The sequence below is a fragment of the Penicillium cataractarum genome (assembly GCF_028827025.1).
Source record: "Penicillium cataractarum strain IBT 29864 chromosome Unknown utg000002l, whole genome shotgun sequence".
NCBI lineage: Eukaryota > Fungi > Ascomycota > Eurotiomycetes > Eurotiales > Aspergillaceae > Penicillium > Penicillium cataractarum.
Genome location: NW_026622738.1, coordinates 4,650,598 through 4,666,650, shown reverse-complemented (window position 1 = coordinate 4,666,650; position 16,053 = coordinate 4,650,598). Strand labels below are relative to the sequence as shown.

Here is a 16,053-nt window from a genome sequence, read left to right as displayed (position 1 = left end):
GAGTCCTTTCGACCCCGCCTGAAAATGGGAAATCTTTTGGATTATTCAGACGGATAAGATAACGCTGACTCAGCGGGGCTCGGAGGGGGAAAAATCTCGAATGATCGTAATCCCGACTGAGTTTAGCAGTAAAAGGATTCAGATTGTTGTAAATTGGTAATTTATACCTATTTCATATTTTACTAATGATTTTTTAAAACTAATTCTCGCTAAATTCGTCGCTAATTCAGGCCGCCACTTTATGAGGACCCGAGGGGCTCAGGCATCGATAAGCCCCACGTGACCTCTATCTATCCCACTTTTTTCGCTTTTTTCGAGCGCGAGTTTCTTGACCGACATCAGACGCCAAAATGCCGCCCCGCCAGTGGATGTAAGTCTAGCCGTTTCTCAAGGCTATGCGAGAGCTGAAGCTGACTCCTTCATAGCGACAAGAAAAATGCGAGCACTTTCCAGCTCTTTCACCGTTCCCAAGCGGATCCATTGATCCACGACCCCCAGGCTGAGGACCGAGTCCTGCACCAAGTCAGCGGTCCTGCTCCTCCTTCCTCTTCTGCGTCGACATCCTCGCAGAAGCCCATCCGACACCTCTCCGAACTCCAGTCTGAATTCAAGAGCCAAGCGATCCGCCGCAACGAGGGTGAAGCTGCCAACTATGGCATTTACTACGACGACTCCCGGTATGATTACATGCAGCATTTGCGCGAACTCGGCACCGGTGGTGGCGATGCGCACTTTGTGGAGGCCAAGGTTGAGAAGGCCAAAGGAAAGGGCATGAGATTGGAGGATGCTTTGCGCCAAGTCTCTCTGGACGACTCGCAAAGTGCGTACGGGTCGCAATTCGGCGACTTGCGCTCGACTGCGTCGTCGTACGTTCGCAAGCCGACGTATCAAGATCAGCAGAACGTCCCTGATGCGATCGCTGGTTTCCAGCCAGACATGGACCCTCGTCTGCGAGAGGCCCTGGAGGCTCTGGAAGATGAAGAATATGTTGATGATGGCGACGAGGATCTTTTCGGCGAGTTGACGAAGGGCGGAGAGGAGTTGGAGCAGGGTGATTGGGAAGACACCCTATTTGATCACGACGAGTACGATGAGGGATGGGAGTCGGATGCTACCGAGAAAGCGCCTGTGCAGCCCGACAGGACTGATGCGCAGCGACATACTGAGGAAGCGTCATCAGAACAGGGTTCTAAGGATCTCGAGCCTGGTGAGATGCCGGGGCATGATGAGCCTGCTCCGGATATGCACCCCCAGGATCAAGGATGGATGCAAGAGTTCGCCAAATTCAAGAAGGATGCCAAGTCCGGCAAGACTGCCGCGCCAGCTGCACCCACGATTGCACCCTCCGAGCAACGTACTGTTGCTTCGACTGCGTTCACCGCTGGTGGTACTCCGATTCGCCGCAAGAAGCGCAAGGGTGCTTTGACCAACCCCTCCGCCTACTCCATGACTTCCTCTGCGCTGGCCCGTACCGAGGGCCACCGACTCTTGGATGACCGGTTCGAAAAGGTCGAGGCTCTGTACTCCCTCGACGAGGAGGATGAGTATGATGATGGTATGTCCATGGTCAGTGGTATGACTGGAGCCACCGGTATGACTGGCATGTCCAACGCCTCGTCCATGGCGCCCAGCCTCGTGGACGGCAACGGCGCAGCGGTCTCGCGCAGCGATTTCCACAACGTCATGGATGATTTCCTTGCCGGCTGGGACGACAACACCAGTTCTCAAGCTAAGCGCAAGGGCACCAAGTATAAGCGTGGCAAGAACGGCAACGAAGCCATTGGTATCCGCATGCTTGATGAAGTGCGTTCCGGTCTCGGTCCCGCTCGCTTCTCTGCTAGTGGTAACGGCCGGAAGGTGCCCGGACGAGCTTAGATGGATGCGAGACTGCATGCATGATACGACACTGCAATGGTATTACCCAATCATGATACGGAGTTTGGGCTTGGTTTCGGTCTGTTTTTTCTGGATATCTCAATCCATTTCTTTGCATATGCGCTAGGGTTGATACAAGGACTAAACAAAAGTGATATTGTTTCTTGGTACCTGATCTACGTTTAAATCAGTAGTTCCGTCTATGACTTGTCCCATATAATTTATTAAATCTTTTACTAATCGGGATCGCGCCTTCCTTTGAGCCCTCCCCGACGCCTTTTCCTGTGTGACCAATCGGTGGCAATTAAGGTCAGATTTACCAGCCTAACGAATATTCACGTAGTAGTCAGACTCCGACTTAACAAGAAACATGATTGAGTGATTGAGTGACCGAGTCTGAAACGGGCCGCGGTCTTGACTAATTACTATCAAGGTAACTAACTAATAGAGCTTGCCCTTCATAGGAAGTACGAACTCCAAGTCCGTGACGTATACCGCAAATATTACCAGCAGGCATCGCCTTTGTGTAGACGATTCCCTCTGTCCCACCGTCTTCTAACCATCCCATACTCGAATTTTACCGGCTTTTGAGATGATAGCTTCAGTACAGCCGCATAAGGTTTTCTTGATAACCGAGATCCTGGAAATGATTTTACTCCAGACCGATATACAAACATTACTCGTATCAGTCCAAAGAGTATGCCATCGATGGAAAGATCTAATTCAACATTCGGCCGATCTACAAGCCGCCCTATTCTTTAAACCCGTGAGATATACCCTACCAGGCGGGAAACCAGGTATTCGTAACCCATTATTAGATAAGTCTATATGGCCATGGTTCTGCTCAAAGCAGACACAAAGTTGGGGGGCACCTGAAGTTGAAGAGATCAAGATACCACCGTTTGATCCTCGGGACAACGAACGTTTCCTCCGAAAAGAAGCGAGTTGGACTCGAATGTTGTTTCAGCAACCTCCTCGACCTCGTATCGGGATAGTGGAGAAACATGGAGGGGTAGTACCTGGACCAGCATACACAGAATTGAAAGTTAGGAACGGTGATCATTTACGAATTGGTGATCTGGTTAATCCCCATTTCTCAATTTCTGACTATGTTCACCCGTTACCGGAAGAGGGATTAATCTGGTGGGGGAACGTCCGTACCGATCGAGGCAACGACTGGGACAATTGGTGGGCCCGCCAAGATGCAGCACTGATGTATTCCAAGATCAGCAGGAGCCAAGTAGCTTATGCTACTTCTATATATCAAAGGGATTGTGATATTGTTATTTTCACTCTTCGTTGCGACCGAATTCGAGGAGGTAAACGATATAGGCCACCCTTTCATGATGACAGAATGTGCGTTAATACACTGTTACTGTGGCTGCACCACGACGTTAGGACGCCTCTTGTGCTTGGGCGAACTTCTGTGCCGATGCCTGCGGTATAGGTGCTCTTGACATTTCACACCTTCCTTGGTGTGGCCAACTGATGGAAATTGCTATCAACCTATTCATCAGAACTCATTGGCCTGACTTAGCTTGTGCTACGTGGGATACATTGCGGTGGCCAACAAAGCCACCTTATCTCTTGCTCTCCCGCGAAAAGTTAGCAGAGGGGGAAACGGTCGAAGATGGTCGATAGGATTGTGGTATCTGGACAGTAAGAGACGAGGATTGCTAGAGGCTAAAGGGCTATGGCCTATAGCATATCGTTTATCTGGCTATACTAGCGACTAAAGCTATAATTTGATGCTCTTGAGGCTTACTATAAACTAAGAATAAGGCTTCTGTAAAGGATTTGATGTAGCCTCATGTTCGGAGAATCGATAGCTTGTATTACGTAGACCGAGTTTTCGAGGACAGCGAACCACGTAGATGTCGCAACGGTTTCCATTTAAGCCTTGACTAACCGGATCTACTTCACGAAAGTCTCAAATTACATATACAAAGTTACATGGTAGCCGTATCACAGAGCTCCTCCAACCTTTAGACGTCATCGTCATCATCATTCTTCATACGTTCCAGCCAACACGTGTCTTTACATATACGCTAGGGTTGATACAAGGACTTAGTAGAAGTTATATTGTTTCTTAGTACATGTTCCATGTCTAAACTAGTAATATAGTCTGCAACTGGTCCCAAGAATTGATTCTCAAAGAATTGGGATATCTCAAGTCGCTCTCCTGTTTCTGATCGTATAAGATGGCCAGAATACCCTCTTTCTGCGCTGCGTGCACATCCCGTATCTCATTGTCCCCGAAGTAAGCCATATCCCCGGGCTGAATGTTATACTTCCTCAGAATGGCCCCAAAAAGCCCATCAATCTTTGATTTCCCAACCTTATTGGTTGTTTCAAGAACATCAACATAGGGCCACAGGCCCAATTCCCGAACAGTCCATTCCTGAGCATCAGCCGGGCCCTCGGTGATCACGATTACTTTCTTGTCCAGTCGCTGCAGAGTCTCAAGTAGTTGTAATGCGCCTGCTTTCAGAGCTAAGTTAAATCGCAGCGAAGATTGATAGATCCCAAGTAGACGGTCGATGTCCTGACTTTCATCAATGCCATTGTCTTGCAGGAGCCGTGTAAATCGTTCTCGCCGATATTCAGTCGAGGTCCTTCCGTCTGTGAAAGCATGGGCCGTCGATTCCTTCAGAATTTCTTGATATTTGGTCCTTAGGTGATCGACAGGTTTTCGGTATTTGTCACTGATGGCTTCGAATACACTGAAAGAAGCCTGGCCTGATGCTTTGCGGAATTCATGCAGGGTATCGTCCAGATCGAAGCCAAACCATGTTTTGGAGGATAGGGTTGCTTTTAGATCAAACTCGGACTCGCTCATTTCCAAAGACTATGGGCTCTTCCTGTTTTTCTGCGTTCCAAAACAGATGACTTTGCTAGAAAAATCGTTCAGTTGCTCTGACGATTGCGCCATTTTGTGATGTTATTAGCCATTCTCCTCAAAGTCGAGGCTTTGAGGATTGTGACTCATGAGTGGTGGGGTAAGAACAACTCAAGGCTATCTATCATAAAATAAGTAAAATAGTGGAATATTCGGTTCCCGAGGATTAGTACGAAGTCTAAGGGGAGGGTCTAAGAGTCGACGAATCTCCAATGGGGTTGATTACTCTTACTATTGAGATTGTGCTGAGGTTCAATCAAGTTAGTGCACCACAGAGTTGAGAAGCTAGTGAGAGGTTCATCATGATCTACACTAACTTGATAACATCGTAATATGCTGGAACATCTAGAAATTACTTAGATGTCTATACTCTACATCTAATTATGTCGAAACAATAATAAAGGGAATGGAAGGAGCTTGCTAAAATAATAGACCTAGAAAGCTGAGCTTGACTGTCAATAAAGAAAACATAATGCGTTGTTCACTCAATCTTTTGATCTATGCTAGTTCCATCTTACATCATTATCAGTCAATTTCACTTCCTTTCATCCTTGATATCACGACCCCCAGAAGAACTATTTAAGCTCCCTCTGATTGCTACCTCACAAAGCTCCATCTCATCTTCAAACCCTCGCAAACACAACTAAGACCTACACAAACTTCAGAACCAACTTCTTTACTAACGCTAACCTTGGAATCATCGGAAGCATACTTAACTATACAACTCCATTCCTCCTTTACTTGCCCACTATGGATTCGGAAAATCCCTCCTCTGGTCAAGACCAGCAGCAACGGCTGTACGGCGACTTGCAGAGGATCGGCTTCGAATGGGAAAAAAGATCGAAAATAGCCGGGTTCCATGTCATATCGGCACTGTCCTATTGACCTGGGAGTATTTGGAGGCAGAGAACCAACCGTCGGTCTTGCTACCAAATGAGGAAGCAGGAACCATCTGGTGTCGGTATCAGCTTGGTTGCAAACAACTACAAGAGGCTACAGAGGTTAACCTCCCTCTCGAAACGTATCCCTCAATTGAAGAGTCTCCGTACTACTGCTTCGGATACTGGAGAATTGTCCTTGACCCCCAAGGAAACTACGAAGGCAAGGCCTGCTCTGGAATAGTGGGACCAGGCTCTCTGTGGATTGAGTATGTCGAGAGCTTTACAGACCCCAAAGACTGGTATATCTCTGAGGTACTCGGTGCCGCATACGAGAACAAGTATGGGTTTGCGACCTTGAAGTACATTTTCGTAGACAATATCGTCGAGACTGAAACCAGAGAGTTCTGTCTAACACAACTCCTCACTGAGCGCAATGGTCTTTGTAGGCCACCTCCAGAAAACAAAGTCTTTGTCTGGCGTTACTCCTCTGCTGAATTCCGGGCCTTACTGGGTACGCCAATCGGCAGGGTAGTCGCAGGTCTCGTCCTTTGTGTCATTGCATCGTCGAACACAGACTGAATGAGATTCAATGACAAATGGGACAACACGACAAAAGGATAAAAGGTTGAATACGCATTAGGACAAGAAGGCTAGTATGCGGGATTTATCACATTATCTTACAAGTACAAGCGGGAATAAGCCCACCCTTCGTAGATTTACATATACAAATTACATGGTAGGTATTATAGAGCTCCACCAACCTTCTCGACAATCCACATGGCAAGACGTACGTTCCAGCCAACACGTCTCTCAGTGCGCATCAAGTCTTCTCTTGAAATCTGCTTTGAGTCCTCCTGAAGCCATTGAGTCTCTTTGCCGAGCTTTTGCTTCAAGTCTTGGTCATTTGTGACGACAAGGGCGCCGACTTCGAGGTCCAGGCTATAGCTTCGCTTTGTGTAGTTGCTGCTACCAACGAAGGTAAGACTGGGGTGTTCCTCACGTGGCAGGGTAACCCAAAGACCCTTGGCATGATAGGTCCACCCGTCCGGCGTGCCCACAGTACCACGGCGCCACTCCTTGAGTTGGATGGAGTTAGTGGCCTGGGCGGCCGCTACACGGTCGAGAAAGCGTGCCGAGAGGTGTGTGTATGCGGCAGGAAGCATGCCAGATACACCCGGGGAGCCATAGAATCCGTTAGCCCAAGGAGAAGCGGTCAGGACTGTCCCTTGCGTCGTGGAAGCCTTCTCAGAAGCGGTGGATGTGCTAGAGATCAAGAGTGATGAAAGGACAGGGTGGATGTTGAAATAACCGGCGGTGAAAAGCCAACGAGCTCCTTCAAAAGCAGGCGATTCCGACAAGAGACGCAAGATGCTTGTGACCGCGGGGAATTCGGTGGAAGTGTCTGGTTTCAGGAGTGGAGTAAATTGAGCCACGGGGTATACAAAGGTTTGGCTGGATGATGAAGAGGAAAGAGCTGGCTTGTTTTCGGATGCTTGAATGAGGGGACTGAGTACGTTTGAGGCGTATGAAATGAAATCTTGAGGACTATCCAAGGGCGAGGGAGCACCGTTGGAAGTAGGCCAGTCCAAAAGATAACCCGAGTGATTATGAGGATCGGGCAAGACCTGGAAGCTCAAGCTGCAGACCGCATGATGAATGCGGGCATAGTAGTCTGTCAGGGCCTTGGAGTCGAAGACATGATATCGATCCAGTCGGTTTGTGAAGTAGTCCTCGGAGAGGTTTGCACTGTACCTGTCATCAGCTCCAACGCTCGCGAAGCATGCTTTCAGAGGCACTTACCCCGAAATGATGATCTCATCGTCAACACCGTACAGCTTCATATGTTGCAAGCCCCAGCCTTCGTTGATACGCTTAGGAATCCACTTCTTCTTCAGACCGGTCAAATTGGGGGTGTGGAACATCCGAATCTCAACCCGCTCCGCTCCATATTCTGAGACCAGCGAGCAAAGGAGCGAAGCGCAGGACGGATTGGGGGTTTCTCGGGTTCCTCGCAAAGCATCGGTAAGAATGGATACTTTGAGGTCAGGATTATCGCGCAAGGCGTGGGATATCGTCTCGATGAGCTCGTATTCGGTCTTGCCAATGTACAACGTGGAAAGGTAAATGCGCCGCTTCGCGTTCCGGATTTTGTTCTATGGAGTTGCGAGTCAGTTTCAATTTGGAGCGATCAATGCATTCCTGGCACAAAGCTAACCTTCAAAGCCGAATAGAAATTGGCCGGAGAATCGAGAATTGTAATCTGTGAAGCTGGAATCTCAAATCGGGGCGCAATGCGATCCAGCTCAACGGTGATTCCACCGAGCGGCGAAGGAGCAGATGCAGCAGTGGTATTGACACCAGTCTGCGCAGAAAACCGGCGATCACATAGTTTTCTGCGTGCAATTGGGCGACGAGCAGCGCAACGAAGCGCTTGGCCTCCAACACGACCGAACATGATTTTTGGATGCGCTGGGAGAAGGATTTCTGAATCGGGAAAGTGACCAGAATCCGTGCAAACGTTGCAAACATTCCGACTTCAGACCTCACCTTCCACACGCTCTGCCCTGACCTCATCCTCGCCCATTGCACCGCAAAGATGTCGACCGTTCTGAGGACACTGCGCAATCTGCGCCGAGTTGGCTTGAAGGTTTGTGATACGCTCATTTTTGACCGCAATGACCCGGGTTGCTAACGCGTTTTTTCAGGACTTTGGTCACCAGATGCAGGTATGATTCTCGCCGCGGACACGGGATATGGGGGTAGAGGGTGGACTTTAGTGGCTAACTCTATGGTTTCTTCTGTTCTTTCCACTAGAACATCGGTACGTTATGCTTCTCTTCAATTGACTTAGTGTGGTAGACTAACCCTGTGCGATTGTAGGTGATACCAAGGCCGGAACCCTCATCGGAGTCGACCGCTTCGGCAACAAGTACTACGAGAACATGGAGGAAGAGCTCCCTCGTAAGACAGCCCATACAGCGGAATGAATGCGACAGAAAATCAAGAATACTAAGTGTCTCTTGTGTTTAGTTCGCACACGCTGGGTCGACTACAAGACCAACTGGCCCGAGTTCCAGCCCGACCAGATTGAGCCTGGCTGGTAAGTCTCTCGCGCGGTTGCTATCGGAAACGATACAAGACCACTTCAGATATTGATCTTTCAACTACAGGCACGCCTGGATCTCCTACATGGTTGACGCTCCCCCCACTGTCGACAAGCTCCTCCAGCCCGGCCAGCGCACTTGGGAGATCCCCGAGCACCGCCCCAACCCCACCTTCAGCCGTGCTGCTTTCAAGACCTACTCTACGTACGTGCTCCTGCTTCTTCTCTCTTCATCGTGGCTAACAATTCGTCACAGCACCCGCCCCAAGTTGTCCGCCTGGACCCCCGTCGCTGCCCCGCGGTAAATCAGTTGACATTTGCTACTAGCAAAATGAATCCAACTTATACACTTTGATCTGCTTTGTTTTTTCCCCTTTCCTTTTCCTCTCAATCTCGAACTGCCCCAGTCAGGCTGCTTCGAAAGATGTACATAAAGTTGTGCTACCAGTGGTTTTATGAGAACTTTTAGTTCAGAAACTTCAAAAATTTTCCATTTCCATATCCTTTAATTTCTAACTATAAAAGGTTCTGAACGTGCTAGTAACCCTCGAATCAGGTGGTGAAAAGTGGTATCTCAAGCGAGGGAAGATGAAAGGGGTAGGGCTGAGCACAAGTGTGATCGGTAAAGGGGAAACTCAAAATAGATACAAGAAGATGTTTAAAATCAATCCCCATTTTCTGCTCTTAAGATTTTTCTTTCAAAGAACATACAACCCGGAGCCAATATTGGACCAGTGCCGAATGGGCCGGCGGTCCTCAAGCTCAATGCACCACCACAGAACGTCCTTCAGTTTATCGATCTGATCACCAGCCTCGTAGGCTCGCGATAAAGCATACCAGGCCTCCGAGTTGTCCCATGAACTGCCAAGCTTGGTCAGCGACGAGAGCAGACCGTATGCGCGATCTCGTGCTGCCAGGCGGTGCAGGTGCTTGGGGTCAACATCATGCGGGGATGAGGAAGTCTCGGCCGTAGGCGGAGTCTCGACGTTAGGCCCCTTCAATTCATCGATGGAAATAGCATTTGCCACCTTTGGCTTGGGGAGGTTAGACAATAGTGACAGCCGAGATACATTGAGATCAGCGTCGGCATTCGACGGCTCCAACGGCAGCTTCTGATCCCAGACATCCAAAAGCAGATTCGCCAGCGCAATAGTCGCTGTCGGATGGTCGGGACAGCGAAGAAGGGCATCCTCGAAGTGCTTCATGGCCTGATGAGGGTTTGACTGACTCTGTGCCAACAGTCCTTGTTCAGCACAAACATCAGCCCAAAGCTCTTCCGAACTCTTGGCATTATCCCAGCCACGTTTGCTGAAAGCCCGAGCTGAGGACTCAAAAGAGGCAGCCAGTGTTTCCACGCGCGAGGTTTGTTTCCAGGCTTCCTGGCAGGCCTCTCGGGCGTCGTCGAACAATGATGCTCGGCGGTACAGACCGGCGATAATGAGCCAGATCTTAACAAGCAGACCAAGAGCGTGCTTCTGAGATTGGACGTATGAGAACTTCGTAGTGGCAAGCGTGGGAGAATCGAATCGATGTGGGGGTGGAAGTCGCGTGTCTTGCACAGGTGGATTTTGTTCATGGCCAGCTGGGGCTGGTTGTTGTCTGTGAGAGATATTGTGCGCGATCGGCTGCAATGGCTGTCTACCACTTGTCGTATGAGATGTTGCCTGGGGGGATGAGTTGCCAGAAACCGCAATCCCCACCGTTTCCGGGGACTCTGTCCCGTTAGGCAACGGAGGCTCCTCAATTCGAGGTCTTTCATGCTTATGGAAGCTGCTGCTACGCTTCTTCAGTCTCTTCGAGTCAGACCTTCCGAGTGATGTTGGACTTTGATGACCTTGACGGTCTTCATCCGTAATCTGAATGGCCGGTGCTTCGACTCCGCTGGGTATGCCGTTTGGAAGGGGCGGTACAGCTGGAACGGAGCCTGTGGAGGGATCAGCCCGACGGTCCGGTAGATGAGAGGCTCGACTGCGGCTAAATATGCTGCCGCGGAAGCTTCGAGCTGTGCCAGCGGAGCTCTTTGGTGGTACCAAATGCTCAGTCTTGGGCTTCGTGCCTTCGCTATCGAGATTGAGGTCGCTGAACAGTGTGGCGAAAAGGCTCAGCAATTGCCCACTTTGGTTGACAGCTGCCTCGGGGCCCTCCATCACTTCAACGAACGCAAGTTGCGTGATGCGAGTTTGGAGTATACGCTCCTTCTCCCGACCCTGCAGTCGGCTCACGAGAGATCGCTTGGAGCCGGATTCCCGTTCCTTGGAGTGGGATGAATGTCGTGATGAACGTCTCTCCGATCGTTTGTCGAGGTGACTCTTGCCAAACACCTCTGGGGGGAATTGCTCAAATGCCGCCTCGCAAGACCGTTCGGCGATATCGAACTCGTTCTTCGCACTCAGCAGCAGGGCGAGTAAATGCCACATGGGGACCAGATCCCTTTCCCTTGAAAGATCTTCAGATGAATCAGAGCAGCCATGAGAAGTCAATGCAGATTTGACATAGCCGATCGCAGTGTCTAGATCGCGATTCTCTGCAAGAACAAGAGACAAGGTGTAGAGGGTTGAGTAGCTCATTTGCTTGCCCAGCGAAGGAGATGCACTCTTCAAGAGATAGTTCACAGCTTCTCCGCGAATCTCATCCCGAGCTTCATTTTGAGGTGTAAAGCTTGCCCAATTCGCAAGGCCGACTCCGACTGCCCGGTAAGCAGCGGCCAAAACAGCTGGGGGAATCTCGGATGAATTAGTAGAGCCCAGACCTTGTGTAAGCAGCAGTTTGCCATTGGCCTTCCCATCTGGCACAGTTGCCCCCTGCTTATCGAGATGCTTTCTAATCAATTCGGTCAAATCCTTGGCCTTTTCTGCCTCGTCGAAGGAGCCAAGGCAGCTCAACAAAGTAACGCCTTCGGAAAGAGTTTGTAAGAAGATTTCATCCTTCTCGAGTTCGCCGTATTCAGCGCCCTTTTCAGCTCTCTCCTTGGCGCCCGTAATAATTTCGATATAGGAGTCCAGGGCCTGAAGGGCAAGGTCAAAGTCTGCCAGGGCAGAATGAACATGAAACAGACGCCGCAAAATCAAGTGGGAATGATAAGTTTTGGTTGCCGCACGATATAGGATCTGACGTTTCGGGATTCGTCAGTATATCTATTCAGATGTGTCACGTCAATTGCACTTACATCCAAAACATTGCGTCCCACAGTATTCTGTCCTCCTTCGCCCAGGTCTTGATCATGCCAGTGGGGTCCACAAAGAACCTCCCAGTTGCTGATGACTTGTTCCACCCATTCTTCAACTTCAGAATTGTTGGAGCTGGCAGTCGGGAATTGGACTTCCCGAAAGAGATTGTTCTCACAGATCGCTTCTATGCGACGCAGTTCACTGGCTAATTGGGGGCGCTCCGGCCCATCACTAGGAGCCGTATACACAAGGTCTTCCTGTAGCACGGTCGTGAGGAGTCCATAATAGGCCTTCCATATGGAGGTTCGGGAGAGCGAGGTGGATGCGTCTAGATGGGAAGACTTGGGAGCAGCCAACCCTTGCTTCACCGCGGGGAGAGCAGCCCAAAGCCGGAACAGCCGAAGCGCAATCTCCACATGTCTGGGGTCAGAGTACGGGGAGCTATTGCGCGCCTCCTCGCTGGCCATTATAGCACCTTTACAAAGTAAAGTCTCGGTCCAGCTTAGGAACTGCGCATTGTTCGAGCCCAGCTTCCCACTGCTTAACCAGGGCATCAAGGAAGCAAAAGTCTCCAGCGTCTCGTCAATTCCAGTAACAGTAGCTTGCGCAGCCCCTGTATAATGATCAGCGAACATGTCCCCGCAGCATCGGCGCTGTGCGAATAATACCCTTAATGTAGCATCCTTTCACCAGGCAGACCTCCGTCCAGGCGGATGGAACCTGTCCTCCGGCGGACATTTCATCCACCGTTGTCGCGAAGTCCTTCGGCAGGCGCCCTGCAGCCAGTGCTGGCTCACTCAAGGCCCAATGGATCCATCCTAGACAGACCTGCGCCTGGACAATCTCCTCCGGAGTTCCGTCATTATTCTCAATGGTAGTCAACAGCGCCGGGATCAGTTCGTGGAGGTTAGGTGTCGATACAGTTTCGGAGGACGTCTTTTGCTGGAGGTAGGTTACGACTCGAGATTCGGCTGTCGCAGTCTGAATAGCACCTTTGGTTGCAAGGATATCCGTTAGCGTCATCTTGGAACACGGCACGGTAGTGGCGCGCGCTTACAAGTACGATGCGGTGCATGTTTCGTCACTTTTCGGATCAATTCAGGTACTTCGTCCCATTTGCCTTGGGCCCGCGCCTGGTCCAAGGACGCGATGTATCGCTGTCCCTTCTCAGCGTTGCCTCCCTAGACCGCACGTGTTAGTTGTTGATAGTCGACGCTCAGCAGGCGCAGCAGCTCTAAATGATGCCAACGTCGAAACCAGAAGTTCAGGACACCTACCGCCATAGTTTCCGGAGGGTTGCAAAGGAAGCGCGGAGAGAGTTGAAGGAGGACAGTGAGGCATGCGTAGACCAGCGCAACTTGCTAGGCCCCGAGATGATCGCCCAGGGGTGGAGAGAGGGTTACGTATCGCCGTGACCGTAATTCCCGTAATTTACCGAGGCTTCATGTGGCCCGAGCTTGTTCCCCAGCCAAAAAAAATATTACCGATAACTTAGTTTAAGACCTTTCCTTCTTCTACAACGATCTTCTCCAACGCTTGGAGCCCGTGTCAATTGAGGTCGCCGAGGCCCTTTCCAGTGTTTGCTACGTGCTTGTCGCTATGGCCTCCACTACTTTGCGCGCTGTCACGCATCGCTTAACAACTACCCCGGTTGACCAACTGCCCTCGATTGCTGCATTCCTCGCGGCCTCGCTGAGCGATTGTGCCGAACTCCTCTCGGCGCCACAAGCCCAAAAACCGGGCAAGGGGGACTCCGACCATGCCGTCCAAATTCACAAACTAAAGATTCGTCTGGCCAGTCTGCTGCAGGACCGCAGTGTTGAGGGACGCTGGACTGCCGTGGTTCTAGTCAAGGCCACTGTCGAAGCAGGACAATGGGAGATCTTGCGGGGCTACGAGCCCATCGTTCGCGGCCTGATTGGTATTCTGGCGGTAGGGAGCTCTCTCCGTGCATACTACAGCTGGCAATTAAGATTTTGTCGGCTCAATTGACTAATTCCTCTCTGAATTGTCTAGAAACCCGACCCGGTATCCACCCGAAAGATGTGTATTATCACCTTGACTCGCATTTTCCACCTCACATACCAGTACCCGACACTAGTTCGAGAGATTACCACACCTCATCTGCCAGGCTTCGTTACCGCGGCGCTCAACCTGGTCTCGACCTTGGTGAAGCTTCCCTCTGGTTCGAGTCGGAAGCCGAAGCCAAACACCCCATTCATGGAGATTGTCCTCCATTCCATCCTCGAACTGATTCCTCGTCACCCCACAATTTTCCGTCCCTTTGGAACCCAGCTTTCGTCTCTGCTTGGGGATATTCTTAGCTCATCTTCGCAAGTGTACTATCCCGAGCAAGTGTTGGATGTGGCAGAGCAATTGTTTGCTTCTCTTTACAGATGCGCTCCCAAGGACAAGTCGGGCCATGGTTGGAACGACGAGTGCAAGTCGACTATTTGGTCTGCCCACAGAGCCGCCGACCATGTCTTCCGGGCTATCGCAGAGCAGTGGGAATCGGTGGATCCAACCTTGGTTCACACCAAGCAGCACTACAGCAAAGAGTTAGCGGACCCGAGCGCCGATGCCCTCGGATTCCCGGGCTGGGCTGGAATCCATGCCGGAACCGACAGACTGGTTATACTCCTGCGAATTCTCTCTGAAATAATCTCCCTGCCGTCGGCTGCGACAGTCGCCATCCCTCTCGGCTCGATTCTCGACTTGACTTCTCGACTTACCTCCGTGACTATTCCGCCCAATGGCGAGGCTTCGCAGAATGGAGTCCAATTCAATCCTCAAATCAGCCGGGACGAGCGGGAGCTGTTGTGGGCTGAACTACCTCGCATTCATATTGCCTGCATGGACTTGCTTGCCCATGTTGTCAGTGTGTTGGAGACTAGCACCGCTCCAATCTCGCAGAACATTCTTGAGCAAGTTACCTGGGTTTTCAAGCACGAGAAATTCTGCAGAGAAGTTCGGTCGGCTTCTTATGACTTGCTGTCCTCTGTGTTGAAATTGACTGGACCTGCGATGACAAAACAGAGCGTAGCCTCCGTCGCAAGTGTCCTTCGGGTCACCTGTCATGACCTTCTTCCTCAGTTTGAAGACTCTATTGCAGCAAAGGCGCAGACTGATCCCAAGTCGAAGTCGAAGGGCGGTCAAGGCACAGCAAATGCAGACTCGTTCTTGGACCCTGAGCTTCGGAAGAAACAGCAATTGAAAGCAGGCCCTCAGTTCCCCGAAGTTCAGCAAGCTGCATCGGGGCTTCTGCAAAGTGCTTTGGCGTACATTGCACCTGAGCTTTTGGCACCTTCAATTCGTGCGGAAATCGATCGCACGATTATTCTTACTTCGAACAAGGATGCCATGCTTGCTAGTGTCCTTAACCCGATTCCGGCCGCCAAGGGCCGTGGGGCTGGCTCAAGCCTCATGCCGTTCTTGGTCCGAAGCTACCCCGAACAAATGGAGGTCGAGGCTTTGGTCCGTCCAAGGATGCCGGTCCTGATGAGCGTGCCGGAGCTTGATGCTTACGCCGAGATGGAAGAGGAGGAAGAGGCTGATGAGATGGTCGATGAACCATTCACCAATACCTCTCAAACTACTAGTTTCTTGAAGGAGCCGGCTGTTGCTACTGCGGGGGCTCAGAAGACCGAGCCCTCAGCGGCTTCGGTGGCACCGCTGCAGAAGCGCACTTACTTTGAGGAGACCCCCGCTAAATCGCACTCTTCCCCGGCGTCCGAACAGCAGCCCGTGCAGGCCAAGAAAGCCCGTTTTGAGGAGAAGGCCCAAGCACCTGCTTCTGTTCCCGCATATCAACCTACCAAGGTTGAGGCATCGATGGTTCCCAAACAGGTCCCGGCTGTTTCTCAGGCGCCGGCAGCCCAGGCAACATCGCAACTCACCGCAGGAGCTCCGTTGCCCGTTGATGATAGTGATGACGAGCTGCCCACGTTGAACATCGAGTCTGACACCGAGGATGACGACGAGGATGAGGATGAGGATGTGGCAATGGAAGGCTAAACCTGCCATCCACAAAAAGTTCAACAATTAGACTTCTTTTCATGAATCAATATATAATCCGAAATTTCTATCCGAAAGTCTATCTACATGTATAATGTGTACAGTCTATCACGT

At 50.8% G+C, this 16,053-nt stretch overlaps 7 protein-coding genes across 7 annotated transcripts; 4 read left to right on the top strand and 3 right to left on the bottom strand.

Annotated features, from left to right (window-relative positions):
• Window positions 1–350: 350 nt before the first annotated feature.
• On the top strand, window positions 351–1,875 carry N7496_003718 (ribosome biogenesis protein LTV1; the record flags this gene model as incomplete). The annotated part of the gene is made up of 2 exons (XM_056696649.1): window positions 351–370; window positions 426–1,875. The coding sequence occupies 2 exons, from the start codon at window positions 351–353 to the stop codon at window positions 1,873–1,875; spliced, it is 1,470 nt and encodes a 489-aa protein (XP_056558861.1).
• A 2,107-nt stretch (window positions 1,876–3,982) lies between these two features.
• Window positions 3,983–4,714, bottom strand: N7496_003717 (HAD family hydrolase; the record flags this gene model as incomplete). Its single annotated transcript, XM_056696648.1, has 1 exon — window positions 3,983–4,714. One exon carries the CDS (start codon window positions 4,712–4,714, stop codon window positions 3,983–3,985), a length of 732 nt encoding a protein of 243 aa, XP_056558860.1.
• An 887-nt stretch (window positions 4,715–5,601) lies between these two features.
• Window positions 5,602–6,234, top strand: N7496_003716 (uncharacterized protein; the record flags this gene model as incomplete). The annotated part of the gene is made up of 1 exon (XM_056696647.1): window positions 5,602–6,234. One exon carries the CDS (start codon window positions 5,602–5,604, stop codon window positions 6,232–6,234), a length of 633 nt encoding a protein of 210 aa, XP_056558859.1.
• Window positions 6,235–6,398: 164 nt separating this feature from the next.
• Window positions 6,399–8,110, bottom strand: N7496_003715 (CDP-diacylglycerol--glycerol-3-phosphate 3-phosphatidyltransferase; the record flags this gene model as incomplete). The annotated part of the gene is made up of 3 exons (XM_056696646.1): window positions 6,399–7,401; window positions 7,456–7,808; window positions 7,871–8,110. The coding sequence occupies 3 exons, from the start codon at window positions 8,108–8,110 to the stop codon at window positions 6,399–6,401; spliced, it is 1,596 nt and encodes a 531-aa protein (XP_056558858.1).
• A 141-nt stretch (window positions 8,111–8,251) lies between these two features.
• Window positions 8,252–9,063, top strand: N7496_003714 (complex I NDUFA12 subunit family protein; the record flags this gene model as incomplete). Its single annotated transcript, XM_056696645.1, has 7 exons — window positions 8,252–8,302; window positions 8,361–8,381; window positions 8,470–8,476; window positions 8,536–8,616; window positions 8,686–8,755; window positions 8,826–8,963; window positions 9,015–9,063. 7 exons carry the CDS (start codon window positions 8,252–8,254, stop codon window positions 9,061–9,063), a joined length of 417 nt encoding a protein of 138 aa, XP_056558857.1.
• A 393-nt stretch (window positions 9,064–9,456) lies between these two features.
• Window positions 9,457–13,208, bottom strand: N7496_003713 (uncharacterized protein; the record flags this gene model as incomplete). Its single annotated transcript, XM_056696644.1, has 5 exons — window positions 9,457–11,865; window positions 11,925–12,538; window positions 12,594–12,917; window positions 12,983–13,106; window positions 13,203–13,208. The coding sequence occupies 5 exons, from the start codon at window positions 13,206–13,208 to the stop codon at window positions 9,457–9,459; spliced, it is 3,477 nt and encodes a 1,158-aa protein (XP_056558856.1).
• On the top strand, window positions 13,164–15,939 carry N7496_003712 (RIX1/PELP1 family protein; the record flags this gene model as incomplete). The annotated part of the gene is made up of 3 exons (XM_056696643.1): window positions 13,164–13,257; window positions 13,427–13,857; window positions 13,942–15,939. 3 exons carry the CDS (start codon window positions 13,164–13,166, stop codon window positions 15,937–15,939), a joined length of 2,523 nt encoding a protein of 840 aa, XP_056558855.1.
• Between the last annotated feature and the right edge of the window lie 114 nt (window positions 15,940–16,053).